This window comes from Alexandromys fortis, unplaced genomic scaffold, assembly GCF_014885135.2.
Source record: "Alexandromys fortis isolate MF-2015 unplaced genomic scaffold, M_Fortis_MF-2015_v1.1 scaffold_21, whole genome shotgun sequence".
Taxonomy (NCBI): domain Eukaryota; kingdom Metazoa; phylum Chordata; class Mammalia; order Rodentia; family Cricetidae; genus Alexandromys; species Alexandromys fortis.
The window spans coordinates 13029295-13050599 of NW_026067905.1; the positions used below are offsets into that span (position 1 = coordinate 13029295).

The 21305-nt window shown below is 40.7% G+C and overlaps 1 protein-coding gene and 1 non-coding gene across 4 annotated transcripts in view; both read left to right on the forward strand.

Annotated features, from left to right (window-relative positions):
- Window positions 1-15732, forward strand: part of Tor1aip1 (torsin 1A interacting protein 1) — a 30047-nt gene extending 14315 nt beyond the window's left edge. For 2 of the 3 annotated variants that reach the window (XM_050135380.1, XM_050135382.1), the window contains 5 exons: window positions 1438-1488; window positions 4940-4981; window positions 5616-5669; window positions 10291-10347; window positions 12634-15732. In XM_050135380.1, coding sequence (XP_049991337.1) covers window positions 1438-1488; window positions 4940-4981; window positions 5616-5669; window positions 10291-10347; window positions 12634-13421 — 992 coding nt within the window. In that variant the 3' untranslated portion in view covers window positions 13422-15732. The remainder of the gene's footprint in view (window positions 1-1437; window positions 1489-4939; window positions 4982-5615; window positions 5670-10290; window positions 10348-12633) is intronic. The other variant, XM_050135381.1, reaches the window with a different exon arrangement.
- A 5262-nt stretch (window positions 15733-20994) lies between these two features.
- LOC126497419 (small nucleolar RNA U13) lies at window positions 20995-21099 on the forward strand. The gene has a single exon (XR_007590608.1). It is a non-coding gene; the product is annotated as a small nucleolar RNA U13 (small nucleolar RNA).
- Window positions 21100-21305: the final 206 nt, after the last annotated feature.

Consider the following 21305-nt stretch of genomic DNA (forward strand, 5'->3'; position numbering starts at 1 on the left):
TCACAGAACTGTCTTTTAGTTAAAATAGAGTTTTAAATATTTTTTAAGACTTTGAATTTTTTTAAAAATCATTTTTTGTTTTTGTTTTTGTTTTTGTTTTGAGACAGGGTTTCTCTATAACTTTGGAGCCTGTCCTGGAACTCCCTTTGTAGATGAGACTGGCCTCGAACTCATAGAGATCCGTCTGCCTCTGACTCTGGAGTGCTGGGATTAAAGGCGTGCACCACCACCACCCAGCTAAAATCATTTTTTAAAGTTGTACTTTTAGTACATTGTAATTGCTCTTCCATTGTATGCATGTTGTTAGCGATGTGCCATGTAACACATAGCTGAACAGAGCACTTTTAGCCTGCTGGCATAGTTATGCAAAGATATTTTTATGCTCAAGAGCTACTGCCTGTTTTGAATTTTGAGAAATTGATCATATTGGTATTCAACAGTCTCAGGAGTTTTGGTCAGTTTTAGGAACTTTTAGTATTAGATAATTACTTTGTCTTTTTCGGTCAGGTTCTCAACCATGTTAGACATCACAGGGACCTTGTTGTTTAAGTATGGCAATCTGTAATAGTGCATGTGAACTTGCCTTTAAGTATACTTCATCAAGTCGGGTGGTGGTGGTACACACCTCTTTCTATTTGCTTTTTTTTTTCCCCTGTTTTTTCTTTCTTTTTTTTTTTTTTAGGGAGGTTTGTTTTTACTTTAATAAATAGCAGGGGCTGTAAAACACAGGCTGTCCTTAAATTATCGATCCTCCTGCCTCAAACCTACCCATATCCTCAGTATTGCTGACATTAAAGAGATACACCACAGTGCCCAGGTTCTATCATTGTTTTTACTATTTTGTTTTTCTTTGCTAGCATCCAAAGTAATGGGTTTCTTTTTTTTTTTTTTTTTTGATATTTTCACACTTAAACATCTTTACAGTTTGTTCTTCCCTCTCCCATCCCTCATATTATTAAAACATTTAATATTTTTATTCTTTCACCCATATGTAATTCTCTTTGATCATATTCCCCTCATTATCCTCCTTATCTCCCTCTGCCTCCTGTTAAACTGCTTTTCCCAACAAGTCCCCTTCCTACCTTTTTTGTCTAAGTGCCCCACTACATTTATTCGGGTTGCTAGCATGAGCAACGGTGGATGAGAAGTTATTTGTTTGGGCAAGGGTTGCTTACCAGTGGTTACAGCACTGAGGAACATGATTTCCTTTCCCAGCAACTGTTAAGTGCCTTGTCAGTCCTTCTGAGATGGGACGTTGATAGCCCAGTCTTTGCGGGTCTTGTGCGCCTGCACTTGTGCTTGATCTTTACTCCCCGCCAACAGTCCTTCCAAGCAGTTATGTGCTCCAGGCTAGTTTCTGTAGTTTATCTGATTCACTCTTTTGATTGAATATTCTGTTCTCCTATAAATTGTTGCACCAAATACTTTGTTTTTTAGATGAAGTCACCAGATCATACAGTCATCAAGAACAACCTTGTTTATCACAGAGTGAGTAGTCCAAGTGTGTAAGTCTCCCCCTGGGAAGACAAACCCTAGGTTTTCTGTGCTTTGTTGTGTGTCTGCTTACATTATAACATTGGTTGATTTTAGTTTCTTCACTGTTAGAGTAGTGTGAGTCTTATACACCTTTGACATTTTTCATATTTGTTGTTGAAATGGTAGATAAAATATTGGAAGTAATATTTTAAGATTCAGGTAACAGTGTTTCTTAGTGACATTTGCTTTTGATTCTTCTAGGGGTGCTAAGGGTGGAACCAGGTTTTTTTTTTTTTTTTTTTTTGTTTTTCGAGACAGGGTTTCTCTGTGGTTTTGGAGCCTGTCCTGGAACTAGCTCTTGTAGACCAGGCTGGTCTCAAACTCACAGAGATCCAGAGATCCGCCTGCCTCTGCCTCCTGAGTGCTGGGATTAAAGGTGTGCTCCACCACCGCCCGGCAGAACCAGGTTTTTAGTACTTTTTAGGCAAGCATTGTATCGCTTTGCTATGCCCCACCCCAACAGTTTTCTTAGTTATCATTATTATTAGTTAGCAGATAATCTGTAATGAATATGTTTCTTAGGTTAAGCAAATAATAGTATTTTTTTCTTTTTCTATTTTTAAATCAAATTCTAGTACTTAGGTTATGAATCAACTCATAATATTCTTGTGCATAGTCAAGAACATTTTTTCCCTTCTGCAATTCCTTTTTGAAAACACTAAGTTGCCATTTTTTTTACCTATCAATAAGATGAAAATCTGTCCACTTAAGCTGTATTATTAGATATGGCCTTAAGCACATTTTTCTAAGTATACTTATTAGTGTTTGATGAAAGAGTGAAAAGGTGTATATGTGCCCTTTATTTTCACAATGCACATACCCACTTTAACTTTTTAAGGTTTTCTTTTTCTTTTTGGGGGGTGTGGGTTCAAAACAGGATTTCTCTGTGTATCTTTGACTGTCCTGGAACTTACTCTGTAGACCAGGCTAGCCTTGAACTCACAGATTCGCCTGCTTCTGCCTCTCAAATGCTAGGATTAAAGGCATGCACTATCACGCCCAGCGGTATTAGTGGTTCAATTTTTTTTTAAAATAGGCTTTTCTAGTTAGGGATACTGTTGCAGTGAAGAAATATTATAACCCAAAGCAACTTTGGCTTACTTATCCAGAGTCACAGCCCATTGAGGGAAGAATCCAGGAACTCAAGCAGGTCAGGAACCTGGAGGCAGTTACTGATACAGAAGCTGTGGAGGAGTGTTGCTCACTAGCTTGCTCCTCATGTGTAGAAGCAGCAGTGCCCGCTTCCTGCCATTTAGCTCCCAGCTTCCTGGCTAGCTTATGCCCCGAAATAACAACACACAAACTGTATTTATATAAACACTGTCTGGCCCATTATATCTAGCCTCTTTTTGGCTAACTCTCATATCTTGCTTAACCCATTTCTAATAATCTGTGTAGCACCACGAGGTGGTGTCTTACCCGGGAAAGATTTAGCATGTCTGACCTGGCGGCTGGCTCCATCGCATCTGCCCTCACTTCCCTTCTTCCCGGCATTCTGTTTGTCTATTCCACCCACCTAATTTTCTGCCCTATCAGGCCAAGCAGTTTATTAATTAACCAATGAAAATAACAATAGACAGGTGATCATTTCCTCCATCATTTCCTCTTTTTCTGTTTAAACAAAAAAGAAAGGCTTTAACTTTAACATAGTAAAATTACATATAACAAAACAGTTATCAAGCAAGAATTACAGTTATAATATTTATATCTTCTTTATCTTTTATCATGATTATTATAGATGATTATCCATTAACAGCCTCTATACATTACATTTTTAAATGAACTACACAATCACAATACCTTAATCAAGATCAGAAATATACATATATATAATAAAATTGACCTTAAATTTAAATCACTAAAGCAAAATCCATATCAATGCAAATTATTCATATCTACATCACTCATGACTTGTTCAACCTTTCTTACAGGACCCAGGAATGCTCCTATAAGAAGGCTGGGCCTTCTGCCTAGAAATCGCTAATTAAGAAAATGCCCCGTAGTCTTTTCTACAACCTGTTCTTATGGAGGCATTTTCTCAGCTGGGGTTCCCTCTGCTTGTGTCAAGTCGACATAAAACTAGCCAGTCCAAGTATATATTGCATTTGTGTTCAGAAAAAGTAATGTTTAGCTGGGCGGTGGTGGCGCACACCTTTAATCCCAGCAGTTGGGAGGCAGAGGCAGAACTCTCTGAGTTCAAGGCCATCCTGGTCTACAGAGTGAGTTCCAGGACAGCCAGGGCTACACAGAGAAACCCATCTCCAAAAAAAAAAAGACGCCCATGACCAAGAAAACTTGTAGAGCAGTGGTTCTCAACCTTCCTAATGCTATGACTCTTTAATACAGTTCCTCATGTTGTAGTGACCCCCCCCCCAACCATAAAATTGTTTTCCTTGCTACTTCATAACTAGATTTCTGCTCCTGTTAGGAATTGTAATGTAAATATCTGATATGCAAGATATCTGATATGGGACCCCTCTGGGAGTGGTAACCCTCCATTGAGAACTACTGTTCTAAAAGGAAGGGTTTATTCGAGGCTTACTGGCCCAGAGGTTTAAAAATCCATGACGACTGAGTAAAGAAATGGCAGCAGGCAGGAGGCCATGAGAGCACACACAAAATGTCACACAGTTTTTTGAGCCCTCAAAACCTGCCCCCAGTGGCACACCTCCAACAAAGCCAATACCTCCTAAGCCTCTTTAACCAGGGCTACCAGCTGGGAGTAGGTATTAAATGCCACCCCAGGACTTATTGGGGACATCTCATTCAGACCACCACAGCCTCATTAGTTGATAGATTGACTTTTCTTTTTCCTTTCTGTGCTGGGAATGAAAACGTCACACACACTAAGCAAGTGCTCTGCACTGAGCTGTGCCTTCAGCCGTAGCAGTTATTTTATAGTAATGACCCTAGAGCTGGTGTGTTGTCATTGTCCCGCTGTAAGTACGTTTAAGTTTAGAGAGGGGGAAAATAAGATGGGAAAGATGACTCAGTGGTTTAATGTGCTTGTTACTCTTTTTTTGTTTGTTTGTTTTTTATCTTTTGGTTTGTTTTGTTTTTCGAGACAGGGTTTCCCTGTGTAATAGTCCTAGCTGTCTTGGAACTAGCTCTTGTAGACCAGGCTGGCCTCGAACTCACAGAGATCTGCCAGCCTCTGCCTCCCAAGTGCTGGGATTAAAGGTGTGTGCCACCACCCCCAGAGTGTGCTTGTTACTCTTGTAGAGGACAGATCTCAGTCCCCAGCACCATAATGGACAGCTCACAACTGTATTTGTTGTATTTGCTGGTCAAAGAGTTGGATTTGGTTTCTTTATAGCACTCCTAGTAGATAAGTGAAATGTCTATTAACAACTTGTCTTTGTTTCCGAGTATTCTCTGATCTTATTCCTATTTTCTCTTTTAGGTCAGGACTTCACAGCTCATGAGAATCAGCCGTCAGTGCTGAGTAAGTAGTTGATAATCTGTTCTCTATTTCAGTTGGCTCTGTTCCTGCCTTATTCAACCAATAAAAAGTTCTTACATGGCCAGGCATGGTGACACATGCCTTTAATCCCAGCAGAGGCAGGTGAATCTCTAAGTTCAAGGCTAGTCTGGCCTACAGAGCAAGTTCTAGGATAGCCCGAGGTACACAAAGAAATGCTATCTCAAGAAACCAAATAAATGAGCAATAAAGTTCTGGTATGATTTTAAATCATCTCACCTCAGCTTTTTAAATCCAGCACACAGTAGTACTGACTGTAATAATTACTCGATGATGTAACACTACTCAGGGCAGCTTTAGCCTCAATGGTTTACTTACAGGGTAGATGCCCAACTTTTCTTCTTAAATGTAATTAGAATCCAATAGTTTCGAACTCAGTCTTAGAGAGGAAAGACTACAACATAGTTCTGTCTAGTGAGTGATTATTTTTTGTTATGGGAAGGCTTTTGTCTTCACTGATGGTACACTACAAATTATCTTTTACTTTTGATGTTTTCCTCCTTACTCCCCCTTCTGTTAGATTTATTCTATAATGTTGAATCATGGTGTAAACTTAGAAAGTATATGAAATGATGTGTGTTGTATGTGTTTGCTTCAGGCTCGGAATATCAAAGAAACCCTCAAGTCATAAGAATGAGGGCTCGACAACCATGTGAGTAGATACCTCTCTTCTGCTGTGCTTTGTTGGCTCTCTAACATTTTTCAGATGAGGAATAAAGGTCAGCTGTGCTATGCCTCCTTGTCTTCTGCGGTGCCAGTGCAGGCTAGAAACTAATGGGTGGTACTGTCAGGCCTCTCAAGCTCCCGGCTTCAGAAACTAATGGGTGGTACTGTCAGGCCTCACAAGCTCCCGGCTTCAGCAGTAGCAGTTTGTACATGAAGTGAAGTTGTACTCTTCTAATAACTAAGGTGTGTGTGTTTTAGTGGATTCCATGTAGATAAACACTACTGAAACCTTCTCTGCCCATTATTTCATGTCATAAAGGCTGAACTTCACAGTGTTTTCATGATCATGTTTAGGGCAGAATAAATGTCACTGATATAAGGCGTAGCTGTAAATTGATGTGATGAGACAACCATACTTGAGCTCAGTCTGCCCTTGTTTCTGTGGAAGTCCATCCACATTAGTGCTGGAGATGCAGCTCAGTGGTGAGTACTGGCTAGCATGCGGAAAGCACTGGGCTCAGTCACTAGTACGAATAACAACAAAGTAAATGGAGCCAGGTGTAACCAACCTTGTAATCCCAGCATTTGGGACGCTGGGGCAGAAGACGAAGATGTCATGGTCAGTCTGGGTTTTAGAGCAAAACCCTATGGCCAAAAACAAAACAAAAAAATGTACTGACTATGCCTGTAGTGGCTGTATAAAAATGTCTATTCTGTTTTCTGCCTTGAGTGATGCTTATCTCCTCTGCCTTCCCATACCACACCGTTCGTTTTTGGTGGGTTGAGACGGTGTTTCACTATACGGCCCAAATTGCCTGGACCTCCACCTCAGCTACTCAAGTATTAGGATTATAGGCATGTGCCCTCATACAAAGATTCTGTCCCCCTTTTTCCATCTAACCACAGCCCCTCTTGTCCTGTTTGTTTCGATTATGTAAAGATCCCTGCTGTTTACCGTTTGCTCGTAGACTGGCTGGCACTAACTGGTCAGGATAATCTCTAATGGTTCCAATTCACTTTATCTCACCAGTAAGCTGCCTAAAAATGAAATGCCCTTTTCTCTTGCCTTATTTTTGACTGTTAGTTTTTAATATTGCATATATCTGATAATAGAAGACATTTCCTCTTATAATTTGTCCTTTATTGCCTTTATACTGTATACTTGGGAAACCAAATACTAATTATTCGTCTTATTAGAATTATGTGTAACCAGAATAAAAAAATGAAAATCTTGATTTCTTTCAAATTTGAGAGACAGCATCTCTCTGTACAGTCCTGGAACTCACTCTATAGCCTAGGCTGACCTTGAACTCAGAGAGATCTCTGCCTCCTAGGATTAAGGGAATGTGTCACCACACCCGATCGAAAATGTAAATCCTAAGAAACAACTCTTGAAAGTAAAAATGCAGTAATATTTCGTCTGTATTCCACAAAAAATTCAGTTTCTCGTATTATTTCTTGGTATTGTATTCTAGGAAATAAATAGCAAAGAAAAGAAATCTGTGCACATTGGCGCCAGGAAACATTTTAAAAATTGGTTTTAATTATTTTGTGTGTATGTGTATGCCTACTTATCCATATAAGCCAGAAGAGAGCTTGGGTTACACTGGAGTGTAAGCGGAGGCTGCTAGTTCTTTTCCTGGCCACTCAGACCCGGATAATCACACAGAAACATATTAATTCCAACACTGTTTGACCAGTGGTTCATGCATATTTCTAGCTAGTTTTTATATCTTAAGTCAACCCATTTCTATTAATCTATGTATCACCACAAGACTGGCCTACTAGTAAGTGTCTGGCATCTTCCTCCTTCAGCAGCTACAGGGCCTCTCGTTGACTCCACCTACTCTCTCTATATTTCTCTGTTTAGAGTCCTTGCCTGACTTTTTTCTGCCCTGCCATAGGCCAAAGCAGCTTCTTTATTAACCAATGGTAATAAAACATATTCCTAGCATACAGAGGGGAATCCAACATCACTGGAGTTATTGGCAGTGGGTCTTAGGAACCGAACCCAGGTCCTCTTCAAAAGTACCAAGTATTCCTAACAGCTGAATCATCACTTCAGCTCTAGAAGTTTTTTAAATGTATGTGTGGCTTTGTTTGTACGCATAGGTACATTACCTCCAGAGGTTAGAAGAAGGCCACAGATCCCTTGGAGCTGGAGTTTTAGGTGGTTATGAGCCAGCCACTTGATGTGGGATTTTAACTCTAGTCCTCTGGAAGAGCAGTACATGCTATCTTAACCTCAGTGTTACCTCTCTAATCCCTTTTAAGCTTTATTTTCTCTATGGCATTGCTCATTGCAAAAGGAAAAAGTTATGTTGAACAACTAACTATTGATAGATATAGTAGTGCTGCTGCTGCTTTTTTGTTTTTTTGTGGATAGCCCTGTGTGGCCTGAAACTGGATACATGGAGCAGGTCGGCCTGCAACTCAGATCCACATGCTTTTGCCTCCCAAGTACTGGAGTAAAGAGTCACCATGACTGACTGACTTAGCATTTTTTTTTCATCAAATTTGTAGTTTATTTTTAGAATTTTATGTTTGCATTCCTACTTCATTGTAAATTAGTATATTTGCTATGATTTAAGTATTTATAACTACCATATCTGGGTATTGTATTGAACTTGGAGAGTTTTGTAGGAAAATGCATGCAAGAAATACACATGCATCAAGCTGAACATAGTGGTACACACCTTTAATCAGGGTGCTGAAGGTGGCTGCTGATGACAGCCTGGTCTGCACACCTAGACCAATGGGCAAAGGAAGATTATTAGTCCTCTAACAAAGTTTTGTTTAGGATAAAACAATGAAGAAGAAGAAAATATTTCTAACGGTGAAAAGAACATATGGTGATTTTGTAACAGCTTTTATATAGATTACTCTTCAGGCCAAGATAACTATTTCAACTTTTTTCCTGCATGATTTTGTTTTTTGTGCTTCTGTTTTGGTTTTTAGACAGGATGTCACATAGCTATCACTAGCCTTCTTTTCCTCTCACTACCTCATGAGTGCTGGGGTCATAGGTGTGCACCACCTATGGTGCTTGGCTGGTTCTCTCTCTCTCGCTTCCATATTTCTCTTGGCATTCTACATGTCATTTGGGTGTGTATTTCTCCTGCTGTGGTGGGAGTATTTTTAAATATGAGTGTTTCAGAACCTGGAACCTTGGTTTCTTTTTGTCATCTCATCTTAGCACCAGTTCCCTAGGTGTAAAAGGTCCCAGTTCAGGTTTCAATCAGCATCCTAACCTTCTGGCTAAGATAGAGTCGCTCTCTGTACTTCCTTCTGCTTACCTTGTGATAAATAGTTTAAAATATGTTTAGGGAATCAGATCTTTGAAACATACTTAGGGGCCTCTCAAAAGTGGGAGTGCAGACATAGAGCTTAGCGTTAGAGCTCCTTGGGTCTGATTCCCACTTCCTGCACTTCAGCTCTCTTTCCTTTAGAGACAGTTGTGCCTTTAGCTCAGGACTGTGATGAGTCTTCCACATTAAACATGATGTTTAACTCTTATCACATAACTTGTTTATTTGTATTATGGACAAATCTATAATTGTGGTGGATTCATGCCCTCTTTATGGAGTGAATGACTGTTGCTGTAATCTTCAGGCTTGAAAGTCTCTGTATGTTTTTATTGCCTCTAGGGATTTTCTAGACTCTAGTGATAACTGCCTCTAGTAAGGAAGATAGACTGAACTTTTAGGCCATGTCCTGCCTCAGCAGTTTATACATAGCAGGCTTAAAAGTATGTTTGTGACCTGTGTGTTACATACATAGTGTATATGACATCTACTAATACGTAGTTATTGTTGTATCCATCATGAGGGAGACTGTTAGACCACTCTCATGGATCTGTTGAAGGACCGGCAGGGCTGCGTCCCTGGCATCCGGCCGCCCGCACGGCTACCTTTACATCTGAAATAATTACAAGGAAACTGTATTCTTTTAAACACTGCCTGGCCCATTAGTTCCAGCAGTCTGGCTTTCCTGGAACTCTCTTTGTAGACCAGGCCGGCCTCAAATTCACTAAGATCCCCCTGCCTCCACCTCCCAAGTGCTGGGATTAAGGGTGTGCTCCACCACCCACCCAGCCAAGATTTGCAAAACATTATTAAAAACTTAAATGGTCAGAATCCCCAAAGGATAGACTTCAGTTATTCTAAAATAGAAAATAATGAGAATTTAAGATTGAGTTTTGTATGGAAATACCTTATTCCACGTAATTTAGGTAATCCATGATCTACATTTCCTTCCTCTTTACAGCGTCTTCGCCAGACAGCAGTTTTGTAAATAAATGGTCGTTTTCCAGATGATTTCGTGCTTTTTTGTGGTATCCTTATCTTTTTGTCTTCTTTCCTTTGTCCCAGAGTGGGCCATTCCTATTAATTGAGCTGCAAGGCTTTCTCTCAACTCTAGTGTTTTAATGTCCACTCTGTGCTAGGTCAATGTTGCTGTGATGAACTGTGAAGGGCCTTCAGTGCAGCAGGCGTTCAGATACTCTGCCTCACCGCTGCCTTCTTTTGGTAGAATTTGCATTTTCTTTTCCCTAATGGAAGTGAGCAAACAAAATTGATGGTCTTTTGAAATTATTTTTTATTTTTTAGATAATAGCATTCAGGAATCAGAGTTTGGAAACCAATCTCCATCAACCTCCAGCCAGCGTAAGTTTATCTGTTCATTGAATGAGTCCAAAGTTGGTGGCCCGTATTTGTTTGAAACATCCTTTGTCAGCCATGTGACTTAGTGGTATTTAAGGCACCTTAAACACTTCTATGGAAAAAGTATGTTTTACCAGCAGTGAAATTCTGTGTAGGCAAACCATATGAAATGTCTAGTTTCCTCTTAACTATATTGTTCATAATATCAAAAATCAAAGTTGATAAGTAGGACTGGAGAGATTGTTCAGTGGCTAAACAATTTTATAATGGCAACATTATAACATTTCCCAAAATTGTAGTTTTCACTTGAAATTTTGAACATTAGACTATCAGCAAACACTGTCAGTCACTTTCCTGAAAGTCACTGATGTACTTTGATCCATTCTTCAAGTAGCTGGCGAATGCAGGCGTGTGACTAGCCATAGAGTGGCATTTTTTTTTTTTCAAGTAAAAATGGTATTCACTTTAAGTGGTTAATTCAACTTATAGTCAGTTGCAAAGCCCTTTTCCTTTGGATAACCGTGTCTGTGCTGAGCTGCCGACGTGTGTGTGTCTTTACACAGAACACTGAGACTGTGTACTCAGAGGTCTGAAAGTCTTGAGTTTTATTTTTTATGGTGCTGGGGATCCTGCCAAGACCCTCACACATGCCATTTATGCCAAGCTACACCCTGCCCCAGCCCACAAGGACTGAGGTAGAACAAAATTATTAGCTTCTTCATGAAGAACAGTCTTAAATGAAACTGGTTCTTCCTCTTTCCCATTAAAAAATGGTTATATTTATTTATTATGTGTATATTAGAAGTATCCTGACACTTCTAATATGTGGGTGGTGGGGATCAAACTCAGGTCATCAGACTTAATGACAGGCACCTTTACCTACTGAGCCGTCTCACCAGCCCTGATTTTGTTGTTGTTGTTGTTGCTTTTGAGTTTTTGGGTTTTTTTTTTTTTTTTTTTTTTTTCGTTTTTAAACAGAGTCCCTCTGCATAGCCCTGGATTGCCTGGAACTCTCACTATATATAGACCATGCTGGCTTTGAACTCACAGAAATGCACCTGCCTCCTGAGTGCTGGGATTAAAGGCATCACAGCACCTGCATTCTCCGATTATGTTTAGCCTTGTATGCTGGCAATGAAACTACAATGAATGTGCTAATACAGCTTTGAGTGCTGGTCCCCAGTCATTCCAGTGCAAGTGTCAGCACAGTAGAAAAAACAGAAATATCTTACTGTTAATTTTCAGGTCGACACCAACAAATACTGTTTAGATAGCTTCAGGTCACACTGAGATCGCTGCTTTAAAAGATCCCTAGTACCTCTGTTAGGCTAAAGTCATCCATAAATAAAAGATTCAGAAATGGTACTATATTATTAATTGGTAAATGAAGTGATCTATGGAAAACATCAATCAAATTGAAAAGCATTATGTAAACAAAATGATACCATAATTATTTCCAATGATAATGACAAGTTCAGTGCCAGAGTTCAGCACTGTCAGCTTGCGTGCCACAAAGATGTATCGGCACTGTTAATTTACATGGACAAGGAGCTGTTGTAGCATATGAAATGCATTTGTTTATGTTGAATTTTTTCTTTATATACTTCAGAAATATTCTACCCTAGATAGCCAGCCGTGTTAACTACTGAGTTTCTAAATTAAACAGTTTATTATAAAGCATCTACTATTTACTTCACAACTGTTAGAAAATGTTCATAACTCTTGTTTTATAAAGTTTTACTTCTGAAATTATCGTGAATTATGAAATTTTTAAATATGAAAAATTACTAAGATATATTTATATTTAAATTATTTTTCTTTAGAAACAGTTGTCTTTCTAACATTTATATTTATCTAAACTTAGCTTTTATGAGCTTTTCCTAAAGAGGATATATTTATTTAAGAAAAAAAATTACCAGCTCCTTTCTTTAAAGGACTTTCCCTTAGTCAGATATGGTGGCACACACTTTTAATCCCAACACTCAAGAGGCAGAGACAGGGAGTTTCAGGTTAGCCTGATATGCATACCGAGTTCTAGACCGAGTCATGCATGGGGCTAGAGATCGAGTTGAGCAGTTAAGATTATGTACTGCTCATGCTGAGGACCAGGTTTAATTCCCAGCACCTCTCAGACATTCAGTCACCTGTAACTCTAACTCCAGGAGACCCATTGCATTTCACCTCTGCAGAGTGAGCGCCTGTCCCCATATGCACATACACAGAGTGAAAAGAAATCACTCACCCTAGAATCTAAGAAAATGTAATATGTGTTACCCCCCCTCCCCCCAGCAGAAGCTGCTGAACAACCGCACAATGAGTCTTCTGTCAACATAAAGCTGGGGCTGCTCGCTCTGGTCGTTGCCCTTGTTTCTGGAGTGCTTTGGCTCCGTTATACTCCTGCAGTAGAAACCACTGCCGTTCAAGAATTTCAGAACCAGATGAAACAACTTCAGTCTAAGTACCAGAGTCAAGATGAGAAGCTGTGGAAAAGAGGCACAACATTCCTAGAAAGACATCTGAATAGCTCCCTCCCTCGGCTCCAGCCTGCCATCCTTTTGCTCACTGCAGCCCAAGATGCTGAAGAAGTGCTCAAGTGTCTGAGTGAACAAATTGCCGATGCCTATTCTTCCTTCCGTAGTGTCCGTGCCATCCGGATTGATGGAGCAGGGAAAGCTGCTCAAGACAGTGATGAGGTCAAACAGCAAGTAGATCAAGAACTGAGCGATGGGTTTAAAAATGGCCAGAATGCAGCCGTGGTACACCGCTTCGAGTCCCTGCCTGCAGGCTCAACCTTGATCTTCTATAAATACTGCGACCATGAGAATGCAGCCTTCAAAGATGTAGCCCTAGTCCTGACTGTACTGTTGGAGGAGAAGACACTAGAAGCCAGTCTAGGCTTGAAGGAAATTGAAGAGAAAGTGAGGGATTTCCTCAAAGTCAAGTTCACCAGCTCTCACACGGCCAGCTCCTACAACCACATGGACCCGGACAAGCTGAATGGGCTCTGGAGCCGCATTTCTCACCTGGTGCTGCCCGTGCAGCCCGAAAATGCCTTGAAAGGGGGCAGCTGCCTGTGAGGGGGAAGCGGAAATCACGTCTCGAGGTCTGGGCAGTTTTCAGACTTTCTAACTAGAGACGGAGTCTGGAGCAGTTTTTGAAAACTGGTTTCTTTTTAAAGGAAATTAAGTTCATACATAAAAGTGGAATACCTAAATCGTTTGTGCAGCCTGATTATCTGTGATTTGAGAGAATCGTTTCTCTAATAACTATGTTAAGGGTATTTAGCATGGGCTAAAGTCGATGCAATTCCCCATGGACCTGCCTTGGTTGTGCCCAAATCATTCTTGCTGTGCTGTGACCTATGAGAAGGACTAGGTGCCTTTCTCAAAGAATCAGCATTCTTTTTAACTCTGGATTTTTTTGTTTGTTTGTGGCCCTTTTAGTCTGACAGCTTTCTAATTGTAGCTGTGGGTTTCCCCCATTACTTTTCCATTTATACCATTTTTAAGTGTGTGATCCTTAGCTTTTACCTATAAAAGACAAAAGTCATCTGGGTGTGCAGTTTAGTGCCCCCCCCCCACTGGCTTTAGAGAGGGGATGAAGAGGGCTTGGGAGGTGGAAAGGTAAGAGAAATTGTTGAATGGAGAAGGAAAAGGAAGGGGAAAAATATCTGTAAGCTGGGCAATGGTGAGCCATGCCTGTAATCTCAGCACTTTCCCAGGGCAGAGTCAGGAGGGTCAGAGGTTCAAGGCCAGCCTCATCCACAGAGTAAGTTTTCTGCCACCCTGGGCTACAGGAGACACTGGGTTGTTTTTTCTTTGTTTTTTGTTTTGTTTTTAAATAAAAGGGGGGGGGAGGTTTCAAAATGAAATGTTACTTTAAAAGGAAGCCTCTGGGCAGTGGGCTACTTAGATGTGCCTAGGCTGTTACCTTGGTGAGCTGCTACAGTTTGCCCTTCATCCTTCTGTCTTTTTCCCCACCTAGAGAAAGTTCTTGTTGTGAGGCTAAGCTCAGTGGTAGAGCGTTTGCCCAGCTTCTTCGTTACCCTGGGTTCAGTAATCAGCATTCCACACGCCTGTAATCTCAGTGCTCAACAAAATGAGGTGGTAGCATCTTGAATCTAAAGCCAATATGGAATGTATATATCAGACCCCATCCCAGTCCCACTCCCCAGTAAAAGGGTATTCCCACAGCATGTCTGTCATGTTTATATCCATATTTGACACGTACCATTTTTAAAGGTAGGTCTCTTTGGTTTAACCTGACAGTTTCTGTCTTAAAGAAATACAATTTCCAGTACATCCTCAACTTGGTGGTTCGGACTCTTTCAATTTTTTGCTTTTTCCAATACCAGGGATTGAACCTAAGACCCACCCGTGCTGGTCAAGTACTCTGCCACTGAACTACATCATGCCTCGGCAGTAGAAATGCATTTCAAAGTCAGGTGGCTCCTGTCTGTAATTCCAGCACTTGGGAAGCTAAAGCAGGAGGGGTGCTGTGAATTCATGGCCATCACTAACTATAGTGAGTTTCAAACCAGCCTGCACAGGCTGCAGATTGAAATACTGTCTTAGCAACCCCCCTCACACACAAAGACAACTTCAAAAATTGGTAAACAGTTCTCTGCTGGGCTGTTGAAGAGGATGCCATTCTGTGCTTGTACGTGTGTACTTTTTTAACTTTATAACAAATACAAAAATATTATGTGCACATGATCGGTTTTGTTGAGTGCCTCAAGTCAAAGGAGTGAACCTGTCCACACGTGAAGTCTGCAGGACATGTCTCCACTGCTATAGTATTTTAGGGTTTTTTGACCACACATGAAGCCTGCGGGACATATGTTTCTTCTGCACACGTTGAGCCTATGAGACATGTTTCCACTGCACACGTGAAGTACGTGGGACATATGTTTCCACTGCTATAGTATCTTAGGGTTTTAAAACTTGGCTTTCTCATCTGTCAGCTGCTTTTTTGTCTTCAACTCTTATAATTCTAGATCTGAGTTCTTTTGCCCATGGGCATCTAAATGAAAATTCTGCTTTTTAGTACTAGCCAACCTTTCTTTTACCCCTGGGGTCTCATGGTTGGTGGGAGAAAGAAGTCTAGCTTCTTATCAGGGGGACTGTACCTTTATTATAATCCATTCCTGTCAGAAGGCAGGCAATCAGGTTTATTTTATAAAGAATTATTAAAAAGTTTGGAAAAGTCTTTATTTTTTACATACATATCATATGGAAAAAGAAGTGTTTTGTTGAATGTTCCACTGACTTAAATAATTTTGAAGTGATATATTGCTTATATCTATCAGGAAAAAATGTAGCAGCTAATGTGTAAATAACTTTAAAAACTATTTTAGTAATTTAAATAAATTTACTTTTTGAGTTTGTAGTCTGTATTATAAACTTAAATGACTTACAAGCATATTTTTTAATTCAACTTTTCTTTGCAAATTTTAATGACCTTGGCTAAGAGAGGCTCATGTCAAACAAGTACATTGCTTAGAAACATAGTGACAATGATGTTTTCATCCATGTAGTTTGATTGAACATTCAAGTGGATTTGCTTTAGTATCTAGATTTCCCCAGAGTCTCTGTAACAGGTTCTTATGTATTAATTCCCTCCCTGAAGAACCTTTTTAGATTTCCTGTCACCCCTCGTTCTATATCACATATTCACTGTATATCTACATATACATATTATGGTGCTTTATAGATATTCTGACATACATATACCCCCATAAACCAATTTTCATAGTCACTGAGGATGTGTACTGAAGAATATCTCCAATTATTTTTTACATTTTATTTATTTTATGTGAGTATACACATGCCACAGTAGTCATGTACTGAGTATACATTGTGGGAGTCATTTCTCTTTTACCATGTGGGTTCTGGGGCTCTAACTCAGGTTTAGGCTTAGTGGCAACTTCCTTTACTGGCTGAGCCATCTCACTAACCCTTATTATACCTGTTAAAAGGACGGGGGCATTACACGCTTATCTAGCATGCCCAAGGCCCTGGGTTCAGTCGTCAACACCTATTATGTAAATAAGTAAAGAGAAAGTGACTGCCTGGGCATTGGAGGTCAGCCTGGGCTAAATAGCATCACTGTGTCCTAAGAAAGCCAGGACTGGAGTGATAGAACACTTGTCTAGCACGTGAGGCTGTGGGTTCGCTGCCCCTGCACAGCCGAGGAAAACAGATCTGCATGTTGCTTAGACATGGCTCTAACTCCGCTTTTCTCCAGTTGTGTTTCTGATCCTTTCAAGAGAAGTAAGCATCAGCAGGATAGAGGAAATTCAGGTCTCCGGAAAGTGAGCACTGTGACTTTATTTCACAGTACATTATCAGTTTTACATTTCCTTTTTTTTTATAAATATTTATTTATTATGTATACAATATTCTGTCTGTGTGATGCCTGCAGGCCAGAAGAGAGCACCAGACCTCATTCCAGATGGTTGTGAGCCACCATGTGGTTGCTGGGAATTGAACTCAGGACCTTCGGAAGAGCAGGCAATGCTCTTAACCGCTGAGCCATCTCTCCAGCCCCCAGTTTTACATTTTCTAAAAACTAAATTTGCTTCCCTTCTTTCAATTACTTTCTTTATATTTTCTAATTCTCAAAGTAAGCTGATTTTCATTCAATGACAACAGAGATCAAAGTTTGTATATTTTATGTCAATTAATGCCTAAGCTGAAACCTAGTCCCATGTGATTTTTTTTTTTTGTTTTGTTTTGTTTTCGTTAGCTTTTCGAGACAGGGTTTCTCTGTGTAACAGCCCAAGTTGTCCTGGAACTAGCTCTGTAGACCAGGCTGGCCTCAAACTCAGAGATCCGCCTGCCTCTGCCTCCCAAGTGCTGGAATTAAAGGTGAGCACCACCACAGCCCAGCCCATGTGATCTTAAGTGCCCTTTATGTTGGCTGTGTATACCTGGAGTTCTCATGAAGGTGATGAAGATGATAAAGTTATTCTGCTGAATTGTCCTTAACATGGTCACAAAGCAACTTCTTATGAATGAGTCCATGTCGTCTCTTCCCGAGGAAGATGTTACTGACCACCCATAGCCCTGTGTGGCTAAGGATGCTCTTGTCTTAAGGGAAGTATAGTCTCAGCTGAGTAAAGAAAAACTTGGACTGCACACTGCGGACAGGACATTTGGCCTCATATCCTGCATGTTCTTAGACTCTTAGACATCCTCTTCCTGACTCCCTTTTTGCAGTCATATTATTTGGCTGAGTTTTGCTTCTAAGACCTCAGTTGTAAGTCTTAAGTGAAATCTTCCCTGTTACTGCTGTGTGTGTGTGTGTGTGTGTGTGTGTGTGTGTGTGTGTGTGTGTGTAAGACCTTTATACTCATCAAAGCTTGAGAGACCTTTACAACCCTGAAAAGCCAGTGGTGGGATGTGTTCTCATTTATCCCGCAGTGCTCATGTGAGTGTGGACTCTCACTGCCATCTGCAGGGAGCAGGAATTGTTAATAAGTTAATGGTGGTAATTGTGCCCCACAATGGTTGGTACACATTTATAATTGTAGCCACTCAAGTGGCTGAGGGAGGATTGCTTGAACTCAAGAGTTCAGGGCTAGGGCTGGAGAAATGGCTCAGCGGTTAAGAGCATTGCCTGCTCTTCCAAAGGTCCTGAGTTCAATTCCCAGCAACCACATGGTGGCTCACAACCATCTGTAATGAGATCTGGTGCCCTCTTCTGGTGGGCAGGGATACATGCAGACAGGACACTAATAAATCTTTTTTCTTTTTAAAGGTACATTTAAAAGAGACTCATGTTAAAAAAAATATTAAAAATTAAAAGCTTAGGAACTTGAGTGTTGGCTCAGTGGTTATGAGTACTGGCTTGTAGTGCCCATGGCACTACAGGTTGGTATGTGATACGGGCAACTAGGCTGGAGATTTTTTTTTTTTTAAGCTTTTCAAGACAGGTTCACTCCGGCAGGCAAAGTCAAGGGGCCAGGGGTCTGCAGCCCCCAACACTTGCTGTTCTCTCAAGAACCTTGGTTCAGTTCACAGCACCCGCATAGAGGCTTACCACTTCCTCAGTCACCACAAATGCCTGTGGTACACGGGTAGGCAAAACACTCATACACACAAAACTAAATCTTATAAAAAAATGCTTTTCAAGAAAACTAAAACTAATGAGAAAGTCCTACTGTGATTCCGATTTCCTAATTAAATGTACATTACATTTTGGCACAGGACTATGCTCTGAGCAAACTCCCACCAGGAGTTCTGCCGGACTAGTTGACCAAAGAGCATCACAGCTGGGCCGAATGGCTTCCTTCCTAGAGAGGATTGGGGACCCTCACCTGAGTATCCAGTCTCTCCTCTCAATTAGTTGTATGTAATTCTGCTCTAATTCCTCTTAGCCTTGGGGGAGGATCTAGAGGACATAGGTGGGGAAGGTTGGGGGTGGTTCCATGTATATAGCTATGGAAACTCTGCTGAGCGCAGACTTGCCAGTATGGTTGCTTTAACATCACCTACACTACTGCTGGTAACGGCGCGCCCAGGGCTCAGTGAGTAAGGCTAATAAACTCCTTGGCTCCCCTGGTAAATTCTGGTGGAATGGTACCTTGGTTTGTCATAGGGGCCTTAGGAAGAGGGGCAGATGATATTTACATCTCTGCCAGGGAAAGAATTTTATCAACATAGTGATGATGTTTACTCTCTGATTCTACAAAATTGTCAAAGGTTATTATAGTTGAAATTGCTGTGAAGCCCAAAGCGTTTTGTGTGTTATTTCCACTGAAGAGAGTGTTTATTTCTTGTAGTTCATGATCAGTCCAATAGACATTTCAAGCTGTGTTTGAGTAGTGTAATGCTGTTTAAAAACAAAAGGTATCTTTGGGGCTGGGAGATAGCTCAGTCAGTAAAGGACCTGAAGTGCAAGCATGAGGACCAGGGTTTGAATCCCAGAACCCACATAAGAAGCAGAGCCACATCTGCAATCTCATCTCCTTGATCAGCCTTCACACACACACACTCATACACACACATACACTCTCACACACACACATACACATTCTCACACACTCACACACACATACACACACACATTCTCACACACTCACACACATTCTCACTCACACTCACACACACAACACACTCACACACACAACACACTCACACACACTCTCACACACAACACTCACACACACTCTCACACACACACTCTCTCACACTCACACACACAACACATTCTCACACACACTCACACACATACACACACTCACACACACACTATCTTATTTGGCAGATTGCCAACGAAATCTTTCCCTTTAGAAATAAAATAAGGTTTTCTGTTATTAACTGGCAGGTTCCAAAGACCAAAGGTGCCCCTCTGAAATATTTTTATTAGGTGTAGATAAGCCTGTTGACAGATACAAAGAGAGCGAAGTGCTTTGCTCTTGAGAAACACAGCCAACTGCTTATCTCTGACTTTACCTCTGAGTTTTGTTACTGAATCAGCAACATATTTTTTCTTTAGTGAACTTGTTACTCCCAAGATGGCCCTTTGACCTTTACAGCCTTTGCAGTTTTCCCAAAGAGGCAACAGTTTTAGTTAGTTGAACCATCGGGGTAAGTTTAGATTTAGTTTCACGTAACTAACCTGCACCTTCTTATCATCTCCTTTCTCTAGAAAAGAGACCTGAATAGGGCCAGCGTGTTGGCTCAGCCGGTCAAGGTGCTTGCCACCAAGAGAGATAACCTGGTAGGAGAGAATCTACTCCCTGGGGGTTATTTCTGACCTCATGTATGGCATGGTCACACATCCCCACACATAATCATAGAAATAAATACATATAAATTTTAATTAAAATTTTTTGAAAAGAAGCCAGGTTTGGTTGTGCACTTCTTTAATCCCAGCATTTGGGAGGCAGAGGCAGGCGGATCTCTGGGAGTTCGAGGCCAGCCTGGTCTACAAGAGCTAGTTCCGGGACAGGCACCAAAGCTACAGAGAAACCCTGTCTCGAAAAAAAAAAAAAAAAAAAAAAAAAGAAAGAAAGAAAGAAAGAAAGAAAGAAAGAAAGAAAGAAAATACCTAGGGAGGAAGTATACCTAGAAACGAATAAGGCAGAAAGCAAGGTGAAGAGATATTTGACAATAAGGTATTAGAATATTAGAACCACTCCTCAGACAGTATGAGGTCATGGTGCAGATAGCAAAACACTTCTGGTGCCTTCCGTCCGAAGTTCTCCAAGTGTTCTGCTGACTTATCTAGCAGCAAGCATTATTACCCCTGTTTTATAGGCGGAGAAGCTGAGATAGGGAGAGATCCAGTGACTGGCCGAGGTATATTCAGTGTGTCAGCAGTGAGCCCAGACTTTCAGGAATCTAATCTACATTTCTATTTCAATCACTGGCTCAGCTTTCTAAACCCCACCAGATATGAATTGGCATACCTTCTTTTGCAATGTACTTTCAAAACAGTTTATTACTTTCTGCAAACAATTCAATAAAATACTTTTGTTGTAAATTGTGGGATTTTTTTTCTTTTTTGTGACAGAAATGCAAGAGGGGACTTTTTAAAAAAATTTTGTCCTGGACTCAGAAAAGTATTCGCATTAGTTTTAGGTTACTTAGTAAAACCGATTTCAGCAGTTTAATCATAGGATCATCAAGAAATTGCATCAAGATCCTTTCCTGGTTCATAAGCGTGATGATTGGGGTTTCACGCTAGTGCATGATATGTGCTGCCCATTAAACCTTGTTACAACCTGGGCACATTACCCGTCTGACGTGAACTTAAAAAAAAAAAAAAGAAAAAGAAAAGAAATTGCATCAAGAGGCAGGTGGATCTCTGTGAGTTTGAGACCAGCCTGGTTTACAAGAGCTAGAACCAAAAAAGAAAAAAAGAAAGTGCATCAGCTGTGTTGCCAGCCATAGCTACCGTTGGGTGCATGTCATGCATTATTTTGGGGACAGGGAAGGCTCAAAACAGAGAAG